This window comes from Haliotis rufescens, unplaced genomic scaffold, assembly GCF_023055435.1.
Source record: "Haliotis rufescens isolate VD_foot unplaced genomic scaffold, xgHalRufe1.0.p SCAF_6, whole genome shotgun sequence".
NCBI classification, from domain to species: domain Eukaryota; kingdom Metazoa; phylum Mollusca; class Gastropoda; order Lepetellida; family Haliotidae; genus Haliotis; species Haliotis rufescens.
In genome coordinates this window covers 16,449,212-16,461,062 of record NW_025964334.1, presented here as the reverse complement: position 1 = coordinate 16,461,062, position 11,851 = coordinate 16,449,212, and the positions used below count along the sequence as shown (strand labels likewise).

Below are 11,851 nucleotides of genomic sequence, written 5' to 3'. Positions count from 1 at the left end.
AGTAGCTTTTCTCCCGCAGGCTACACATCCAGGGCAACAAACCCCTCTGATACAGCCACTCATTCTATTACCGTGCCAGGGGTTCATGGTGTGAGTACAGTCAGATGATTGGACTCAGTTTCATGGTCACACATAGAGAAAGAAACAATATTTGGCCACTCGATGTCCTGTACAGAAACAATTGATCTGCACAAGCACGCACACACGCACGCACGCGCGCTATTCTGTTGCAACTACATGATTGTTCTGGATTTTTTTTAATAATCTCACTTGACAATCCCGGCCTCGCTAATTGTCATACATATTCGTTATTCTCCAAGGGACGTTAGACATTCTGGCGTGATCGAAAAAGTGATCCCAGCTCTCAACAATTATACGTAAATGTCATGACACATCTCCCTCGGTTCAAGTAATTTCCAACATGTCGCCATCCATATTACCACATGTGCAGATAAATAGATATAAAAAAACTTTTTTTTACCAAATGAAGGGATTAATGTAACATCCAAGCACAGCCGCAGCGGTACTTGGTATGCTCTGATAAGCACTTTTGTTTGGTTGCAGAGCTAGCTTCATAACTATTTATGTAAATTTTATACCATAACTACTACAATTGGATCTATTATTCATTAACTGTGCATGTAACGACAGAGAAGAATTTGCATGCCAAATATGATCCACAACATACATTAGCGCTTAATAATACATTGCCACACAGCCGGGAAGGCTCGGAATGTCTATTAATGACACTCTGAGTGGTACTTTCTCCACTGCCGACAATGATTGTTGATTTTTCCTCTGCCGACACTTGAGAATTACTTTCTCTAATGCACACAGCGAGTGTTACTTTCCCTACTGCCGAAATCGAGTATTACATTCTACACTGTCCACAATGATTATCATTTTCTTCAATGCCGATAATGGGTTTTACTATCCTTGCTGTCAACACAACGTTATCCCTTCCCCACAGTTGAGAGTTACTCTTTCCCATGCTGACACTGAGTATTACCTTCTCAACTGCCGACACTAAGTATTTCTCTCCCATGCCGACACTAAGTATTACCTTTTCAACTGCCTACACTGAGTATTACTTTCTCAACTGCCGACACTAAGTACTAATTTCCCATGCCGACACTCAGTAATACTCTCTCAACTGCCGTCACTAAAGATTACTTTCCCATGCCGACACTAAGTATCACCTTTTCAACTGCCTACACTGAGTTTTACCTTCTCAACTGCCGACACTAAGTATTACTTTCCCACGCCGACACTGAGTTTTGCCTTCTCAACTGCCGACACTAAGTATTACTTTCCCACGCCAACACTGAGTTTTACCTTCTCAACTGCCGACACTTAGTATTACTTTCCCACGCCGACACTGAGTTTTACCTTCTCAACTGCCGACACTAAGTACTAATTTCCCATGCCTACACTGAGTTTTACCTTCTCAACTGCCGACACTAAGTATTACTTTCCCACGCCGACACTGAGTTTTGCCTTCTCAACTGCCGACACTAAGTATTACTTTCCCACGCCGACACTGAGTTTTACCTTCTCAACTGCCGACACTAAGTATTACTTTCACACGCCGACACTGAGTTTTACCTTCTCAACTGCCGACACTAAGTATTACTTTCCCACGCCGACACTGAGTTTTACCTTCTCAACTGCCGACACTAAGTACTTATTTCCCAAGCCCACACTGAGTTTTACCTTCTCAACTGCCGACACTAAGTACTAATTTCCAACGCCTACACGGAGTTTTACCTTCTCAACTGCCGATACTAAGTATTACTTTCCCATGCCGACACTGAGTTTTACCTTCTTAACTGCCGACACTAAGTACTAATTTCCCATGCCTACACGGAGTTTTACCTTCTCAACTGCCGACACTAAGTATTACTTTCCCATGCCGACACTGAGTTTTACCTTCTTAACTGCCGACACTAAGTACTAATTTCCCATGCCAACACTGAGTTTTACCTTCTCAAATGCCGACACTAAGTACTAATTGTCTTCGTATTGCAATTGCTAGGATTGATGCTCATGATATTGATCACTGGATTGTCTTGGCCAGACTCGATTATTTACAGATCGCCGTCATATAGTTGGGAGGTTGCTGAGTGCGACCTCAAACAACAATCAAACAAACACACAAACACTCTTTAAGCACACACAGATGTGATCCCTAAATGATGGACTAAGAATAATTATTTTGGTTTGAACAATAATTTTGAAATTATACTTGTTTGACTGTATACTTCATAGCGTCGCACAACATATGAATATCTTACTTTTATCTTTCACAGTTCCCACCACGTCCTTTTAGTTGCGCATTTATCACTCCACATCAGTAAATAAATGCAACAAGGCCCATTCCATGGCCACAAAAAATCTTTGCTGAAGCTGAGTCGATTGTACGTTTCCGACTATGTTTATGAATCACTATCAAATAGTGATGAAAACAGCTGATTTCGAAAAGGTGGGCGTATCCTGCCCAACTAATGTTCAAAGTTCAAATGTGGTTATCCAAATGGTTGAAACGCAACGTACATATCTATTCTCTCTCACCGCTCTATGTGGAAAAGCATTGCTAAGTATGTATGCCATAAACTATATTATCCCACACAGAGTTAGATATGTCTGATCTGGACGCCGCTGTACATGTTCATTTTCCTGTTATAGATTATCAGCTTTAATCCCTCTTACCCCATGCTGAGAATGGACCCTTCCTCCTATTCACTGACAGCAATATTTACAGAGGTCTGTCCGAAATGTAGCAGCGGCCGACGCTATCGTGCGACAGTCTCAGTCCCCTAACACTGACACGTGGGTTTGGCCGAGGCTTCTATCAAGCCTCCACGGATTGATTCCCTGGAACGATCGTTGTTACAGATAGCTACGGGAGCGATAGTAAGCGGTGACAGCACTCTGTGACACTGTAAAAGAAAGTAAGAAAGTGTGTTTTCAAATCATTACTGACAACATAAATCACACTTTTATTGGTATAAAAAACGTTCACATTTAAAAAGGCAACATCATTGCTTCAGGACGCGTGCAAGTATATTAATTCACAGGACACAGGACTATATCTTATTACATTTTTCTGGTTCATATGCGAGCCTCTGAGGAAGTAAAGGATTCGCTATCACGGAGCTGAAGATCAGGACTTCTCTTCTGAAACTTGTGATGATAATCCAGCATCATGCGTGACTGGTGCCTGATATGGTTTATTTGCCTTGCACTGATTTCCCTAGGTAAGTGACGGTTTTGTTTTTTTCTGAGATGTGAAATAACCTCGGACCTCGGTGTTGTACCCATGTATACAGCGAACCCGGGTCATCGGTTGACTAACATAACCAACCTCCCTTTTCAGTAATGTGTGCAATGTTTCATGAACTTGATGTGCATATGCGCACTGTTTAAGTGTTTGATATACCAATACTGGGTAATGGGTCTTTGAGGTCATAGTTAATCATTATTTATTCTCTACGTTGCTTACTAGTGTCAGTGTTAATGTATCATGTGAAACGGGGCTTAACGTTGCGTTTGAGATTATTTCACTTATATAGCGACTTGTATACACGTGTGGCTGTAGCTTTTTTCAAACGATGTGAGGTCTTGGCTACCCCAAACATACTTAAAAATTATAGATAGTTTGCCCACAGCCCTCAAATATGTAATTTTTTACTATTTATATATGGTTTTTTGATCTTATGTTTCTTTACACGAAAAATATTAAGCTTGGTAATTTACAACACGACACGTGTCCGGACTTTTAAATATATTTCCAAGATAAGTCAAAGCTACATCTACTAATGTACTGTGTGATCTCTGGAATTTGCTTTAGTAAGTATCCAACTAATATATTATTGTACAAAAATGCTGTCTGCTCCTCGAAAGGATTTCAATCACTAAATATAGGCACATACGACGATCGCAGACAGAACCATTTTAGTTAAAATAAGTATGTGGTACCGTGAGTGAAAGTAACGTCTATCCGAGGCCACTGCTATAGACATCAATCATTCCTCGCGGTCGGCAGTGGCCCAGATAACGGCTATTACAGTGTAATATTCACAGTCCAGTTCCGCCTAATTACTACTGTGACAAACATGATTCTTCTGTTGTGCGTCACATGCATGGACAACATGTGGAGGGTTATACTGAATTCTTGAATTCTATTTGAACCATTTTAGCTGCTTCAACATGGGATGCCCTATGTTCATTCGTGGTGCAGAGTCGATCCTTAATTGTGTCAGAATACACTGACGTCAGTTCGAATCCCAGACTTGCGCCGATTACGACCTTGCTCATGGGCTTTAACCAACATGTTAAACGTATGGGATTTTATCGAAAAATACACATTGCTTGAAAACATTTATCTACTTCCGACTGTTTAAAACAAATTATCTGCCACCAAAAATACATTTTGGCAAGGTGCAAGGTGTTATTCTAAAAAGCTATTTAGGCTTTTAATTTTAAATTTAACAATATCTAGTTTTGCATGGTAGCTGAAAATGTATCTAGTCACGATACAAAACCCCATTGAACAATAACCCTTTTTGCTATTATATATGGTATAAACTTTTATGTCATGCTGCTTATTCGGTTTATTTTCATACAAGGTAATGACATACATGGACCCGTGAAGATGCCGGGATAGAATAAGTCTTCAGCAACCCATGCTTGCCGTAAAAGGTGACTATGCTTGTCGTGAAAGGCGACTAACGGGATCGGGTGGTCGGGATCGGGTGGTCAGGCTCGCCGACTTGGTTGATGCGTGTCATCAATCCCAATTGCGTGGATTGATGCTCATGATATTAATCACTAGATTGTCTGGTTCAGACTCGATCATTAACAGACCGCCGTCCGTTACCTGGAATATTGCTGAATGCGGCGTTAAACAACAAGCCAACCAACCAACCAACATGGCTCCATGTTTACATTACATTACATTTACATATGTTTTACATTACCGAAATCAAATGTTCATTTTTACTATGCGGCTGAAAACTACATCTTAACACAATACCAGGAAGATCATACTTAGCTATACAGACTAGCGTGGACATTTGTGAAACTTTTTCATCCAGGAATGCAAACTAATTCCCATTCCGACATTGTTACTAATATTATATAATGCGTTACAGTTTTAGTTTTACTGATTGATCAGTCTTCTGTGTAGACAAGGAAACACGTGCCAAGACTGATCAAGGTAGCTTGATGCGTATTTCTTCATATATAACGTAACGAACATTTGAATATGAAAGTTTGAAGAAAATAAATAATAGTAATTCTACGATACTGAAACCTTTAGAAAGCCTATAAGTCACATTTCCGACCCAAGTAAACGACGAGTAAATGTTAAGGCTGCGAAAAAAGGAAAACAGTCTCCGTTGGGATGGAACAGGTCCCCTGCAACTATGCATGTCACATAAAGTGACAAAATCGACTTGGTATCCCAACGGCGCGGGGCAATGCTCATAATGTCAGTCACAGGTTCGTCTGGTCCAGACTCGATTATTTACAGGTCGGCGTCATAGCGCTTGAATACTGTTCAGTGCAGCGTTCAACGACAGACAAATAAACGCAGTGACACCTCATAGAGCCTCTGATTTGTTTGTTTGTTCTTTGTTGTTTAACGGCGCACTCAGAAATATTCCAGCTAAATGACGGCGGTCTGTAAATAATCGAGTCTGGACCAGACAATCCAGTGATTAATGTCATGAGCATCGATCCACGCAATTGGGATCGATGACATGCATCAACCTAGTCAGCGAGCCTGACCACCCGATCCCGTTAGTCGCCTTTTACGACAAGCATAGTCGCCTTTTACGGCAAGCATGAGAGACTCTGCATTGACCTTGACATTAACATTAAATAATGATCATCTATATGACGAATTGAACTCTCTAGTTGCAAGGCAAGCAATGTTATTAATTGAAAGCAACCAAATCCATACATTAATCCACTTGCGCAACATTGGTATAACGCTCTCACACTCTCCAGCGTTCCTGTAATAAGATCACATTGTTGGACGCAATGTCCGTTTAATGAACGTCATTTAAGAAGCATTATCCGTCTATACATGTATACCACTACGACAAGGTGTAACACAGCACTGCCCGTCTACCCTGTAGGGATTGAATAGAAACTAATGAGTATCAAAATAGCACCATCTTGACAGAAATGTGCATTGGGACTATCGACTTGTTCTTGTGAACTCATTGTTTTGTCATGATGCAACAGCTTCTGGACCACAAATAAGACAATCTGTTAGACAAGAGAGAACTGATATGAAGTTTGTATCAACGTATATTACAATGATGAAGCATGGGGGTGGTGAAATAGGGTTTAACGTCGCGTTCCATATTTTTGCACTCATATAGCATACATACAGAGACAGGAATGACAGCAACATGTGCCATTTTTAAGTCTTCTGTTATAACGCGGCATGCCGCGATCAAACCACCGACCTTCCGCTCTCCAGGCAGACGCTCTATCCACTAGACGCCGGAGGCTATCTCTGAGTCAGGCGCATGACCGGACGTATGCGACCAAGATATATGTATCACTCATACCTGAGTTAGTGTACTTGGTTTAACGCCAGTTTGAATAGTATTCTTTTAGTCATGTCATAATGTTTAACGCCGCAAATGCCCATCTGTACCTATAACATCTGCAAATAATCAAGTCCAGGCAAACGAGTGGTTGATGAGCATGAAGAACACTGTTGTCGTACAACATAACACCATATGCCACAGAGCCTGACCACCGAACCCTATTTTAGTGAGGTGAGGTGGAATGGGGTTTAAAATCGCGTCAAAGATTATTGCACTTATATAGCGACGTGCATGCACGTGTGTGTGTGTGGCTGCTTGTACAAGTCCGGACTGATGACGATTTATAGTGCTAGCCCACTGAGATACCATGCCGCAGTTTAACATGAATACCCCACTCAGACACAGTATACTGACTCCGAGCCGACCAGTCCTTGTTTTAACCCCTTAATGCCGAGTGTCAGACAGAGTAACAACAAGTACCACCTTTTAACGTCTTTTGGTGTGACGCGGCCGGTGATCGAATCCCGGACTTTCCGGTCTCCGGCGGACGTCCTACCACTAGATCACGGAGGCGGTCCATATTTCAGTACGTTTTTACGATAACCATGAGTTATCGGGGTCATACTTCGACTCGGAATCCCAACAAGGATTGTCATCTTAATGTGAGACGAAGCCCCAACTGTAGTTTGCAAACTCACAAGCAGTTGTAGCCCAGTCGTCTAATGTGCCATAATTCGCTGTCCAGATTTGAATCCCTAAATCTATGGTCTTGGGTACGAAGCCCCGTTTCTTGGTTTCTTAGCACAATGCCGATGGATTTCACCCAAATAGTAAAGGATTTAAGGATTTCGGGCTTTCCTCACACATCAATTGACACGCCAAGATATGAATAAAAGCGACAACACCCTTACTGATGCCTTGAATGTTGTTACCTTGACCAAACGACTTTTGAGCAAGAGTCGTATGGTGCCCTTGGTAGAAATCTTGGTAGAAAGCGCATGCTCGATTGTATCTCAGAAGTTGTAGAACGAAAACATCAAACTGAAATACTGTTCAAAGTGGATTTTAATCCAACTCACTCACTCACTCACTCAACTCACAGCGACACAACCCTTTCCATATTCATAAGAAATATCTGCCGAAAGCAGAATCGACTGTACGATTCCGACTGTATCATGAGCATATGTTTATTACTCACTATCAAAAAGTGATGATACCAGGTGTTCGCGAAAATGTGAACTTATCATCCCCCACCGGTGGCTCCCGTCACAAACACATGCAAAGGCAAGTCAATTGTTCACCTGGCAATAACACGGGAAAATATGGTCCAAATAAGTCCAAATAGGCAATTGCATCGGACACTATATTTGTCACCGATGCGTCAAATTTGGAAATGTCCTCCAAGAAAACCATAAAACTGTTTGAAATCTTTACTGGTGCCCTGAGTGTTGTAACCCTGATCAAACAACGTTTGAGCAATCTTGTTGAATGTGGGATCAAGGGCGGAGACTGCAGGAATATTGCTCGACACACACATATATACCATCTTTTCTTAAATTGCTGATCTGTTTCTTAACACAACTGAATCCTAATTTCTGCTTGGATTGGCAAACCTAAAACAGGGGAATCTGGCCAAGTGTAACTTCAGGTTTTCCACAGATTTACCCACCCGAAGCAGAACTAAAGGTGCCCAGTGAAATTGCATCAACTGTTTCTTATTTTGATCTCTGCATAAAGAGAAAGAGTGACAAGACTGTGTGATGACTTCATTTCGTAAACGTGTTTCCTTACTTATAAGCAGCAGAATCTCCGCGCTTATCTCTGCACATAGCACATGTAATTCAAAATTGACATATCTTTTTAGTTTCAAAATCATCATATGCGTCATCAGGCGACAAGCATTTGGTTTTTATGTAAATTGTGAGTGGCGGGAGCTACCTGGAGGGCAGGACATGCTTACCTTTTTCAAGAACACCTGGTTTTATCACTATAATTTTCACAGCTATTTTGCCTTGTACGCCAAATGGATAAAGTGTTAAACATGTTAAAAGTTTGTAATCGTATACATTTCTCTTCAAGGAATAAGCGCAATGGTAAAATGGTTTATTTATTTGGCCAAGTGTCTCGAACTTATTCGCTCAGTGAATAAAAGACAAAATGTTAATTCACATCATTCCACAAAGATCTGTTCTTATTGATATGATATCCATACTCGTGGCATCTTTAAACGAGTCAGCTGTGTCACCTACTATGTCTGATTGCGTCGTAGATGTATTTATGACTTAACATTCAATACTGCGCGTCACCTCTCGTGTCATCAGAATAGAAATAACCTACCGTGCTTTCAGTGAAAAGGTTTCGAACCTAGATTCGATACCTGTAAATAACATTCGAAACCCATACAGGTAAGGAATCACATTTTGAAACTTCTAAATTTGAAAACATATAGTTAGTTTATCTCCATGACACAATGACAGTTGTATTGTAATTTTTTTTTGTCTGTTGTTTAACGCCGCACTTAACTTATTACAACCTGAAGGTTTGGGGTCTCGATAAATGTTTATATGTTTAATGTAACAGCAGACGTCACAACCACAGCACTAATTTTATTGCAGAATATTCAGTCAATTTCAATTTGTTTTTATTTATTTGTTTGTTGTTCAACGCCACACTCACAAATAGTCCAGCTTTATGACGGAGGTCAGTAAATGATCGAGTCTGGACCAGACAATCCAGTGAACGCCATCATAAGCATCGATCTACGTAATTAGGATACGATGACATGCATCAACCAAATGAGCGAGCCTGACCACCTGATCCCGTTAGTCGCTTCCTACGACAAGCATTGTCGCCTCTCACAGCAAGCATGGGTTGCTAAAGACCTATTCTCTACACGGATCTTCACGGAAATCTGCGGAGATCGGTTTGAAATCAAGTCATTCAAACTGACATCCCAGGAAGCAAAAAGAAGCGAGCTTTCTCATTTGTACACACCACTGTTATGACCTTTCAAGGTTCTACAGAACTGGAAGTCTTAGCATTGAGACGCGGCAAACAAGACGTCACAGTACACGATAGAAAAGCGCCCAAAGTCATCCCGTGATGATGTTCCTGGATTTTACAATAAGCTCCCTGGGTATTTATTCGTTTTCTGCCTAAAATGTATTCCATACCTGTAAATAATGTAGGAACGACAACACGTTGTTAGCAACGTTAATGAAGTAAGATCTTTTTTTGAAATTTCCAAATGAACGGATCTGCGAAAGATGTGTTTCTGATAAATAATTTCTTTCGGGGTAAGCAAAATCATGGTCAAAGGGGATTCAGTATCGCTGGCAGAATCCTCAGAATGCAGGATTCTAAAAGGTCATGGTAGAATTACACATTCTTAATACAACGTTGATTCTTTATGCGATTTATCCTGATGAATATATTTAAGCCGACGTCTTTGCTAGAATTGCCCTTTTCCGATATGAAATAGAACTGATCTTTATGAGTGCCTACCTGGGTAATGTGATCTTTCAACCTTTACAATTATTTGTGGGGGATTACTATTGACGCCTTTGTACATTGTGTGATATTTTAAAGACTGTCGTGACATTTAAAGAAGGCAAAAGGCTGACTCAATCATAAAACCCTGAAGTCCCCATGCACAATGCATCACAGCACGAAAAGGAGTGGTTTTCGTGGGACGGATTTAAGGCGTATACCACCGGATATGGCCAAAAATACATCCGGGCATCCGTACTCAAGATACTATATCCGTGATTGCGAAGAGCAAACATTATAGAATCCGGGTATACTATTGTGTATACACCACAAGGAAAGGCCCATTTTTTGACGTTTGGAACAGTGTTGGCATTAATGTAAATGCATAATATTATATATTTCTCAATATTCCCCATAATTTGGTTATGTTCACAAACGTGTCTACTTTAGAAATACAAGGGGATGTTTCAGAAATTAACATCAGTATCCATACCCGTTCATCATCATCATCATCATCATCATCTTTTACATGGGTACAATGTGTGAAGCCCATATCTAGTGTCCCCTGCCGTGATATTGCTGGAATATTGCTAAAAGCGGCGTAAAACCATACTCAATCAATCAATCATCATCTTTTATGCAGCATTGATGTAGGCCATCGGCCCGTACGCTTACGTTACAATGCAACCAACTTGCAGGCTTTGAACTACACGTTAACACTATTGTTTCCTGATCCTGGCAGGTGCGTTATATCATATATGTCAGGGGGTAGTGACACGAAACCAAATTAATTATAACTACATGTGTGCACATACCACATGCAATAAATTGAAATTCAACCAAATCGTATAAAGTACACCGAAAATATAAGAACATGTAACTCATTCTGTGCATGCATTTGGTATCCCTGTAGACTCGTGAAGTTTGGAACAAGAAAATATCGTTATCACCAGCCCCGGCTACGGGGCACATTAGAACATTTGTTCCTTTATTAAAGGACTTTGGTTTATCCCAATGCCGATTTTCTAAAAGCATACGCTGCAAACAGGATGTACAAATGCATTGAGAAAGATAGTCTTGAAAAGTATCTCTTTAATATTTAGACGAGCATGCAAATTTCCATTCATGTAACTTCAGAAGTTACAGAAAGCTTCTCCCTATTGCAGCCACTATGCGTAAACTAAATTATATTTACGGCACCAGTGTTTTAGCTTGGTCTAGGCAAGTATCTCTTATATGCATGGAAACTTTCATGTAACTTTAGGGTTTTCTCGGAGCACTTGTCCCCTTTGAACACACTATGCACAAGGTTGCAAATCACGTAACAAGGGCCATAGCTCTGTACAATATGAATTTAGGACACCTGTTTCAGGTCATAACCAGTAATATCAGTGTGTAAAATTTCAATTCTATAACTTAAATAGATTTTGAGAAAATTTATTCTCTTAGAGAAGCGGAAGAACTCCGTTCGTATATCCCCCGCCCCACTTCGAGGCGGACAATATGCAGTGGCATTCTGGATTTCATTGATCCCGCCTAATATATTTACAGACCCACCCCCAAATCGTCATGTAATCTTTCGTTCGTCAGGACTCTTCAAGACAACTACATGACTATCCAGAAAATGGGGCGTGAATTTGAACTCATCTGAGAACATTTCACGAGTTTCCACCGATTTCTTCGTTCTGCACTCCATTGGCATCTGGCCAGAAGGTGTCGTTTGTTGATGGTGCTACAAGTGGTCGCCGTGCATGCAGATTAGCTGCATGCATAGGATTTCTAATCGTCTAGGACTC

At 40.7% G+C, this 11,851-nt stretch overlaps 1 protein-coding gene across 1 annotated transcript in view; it reads left to right on the top strand.

Moving 5' to 3' along the window:
• The first annotated feature begins 2,757 nt into the window (after positions 1–2,757).
• LOC124140570 overlaps positions 2,758–11,851 on the top strand; it is a 103,204-nt gene continuing 94,110 nt past the window's right edge. Inside the window, exon 1 of the mRNA XM_046508214.2 lies at positions 2,758–3,257. Coding sequence (XP_046364170.1) covers positions 3,206–3,257 — 52 coding nt within the window. The 5' untranslated portion in view covers positions 2,758–3,205. The remainder of the gene's footprint in view (positions 3,258–11,851) is intronic.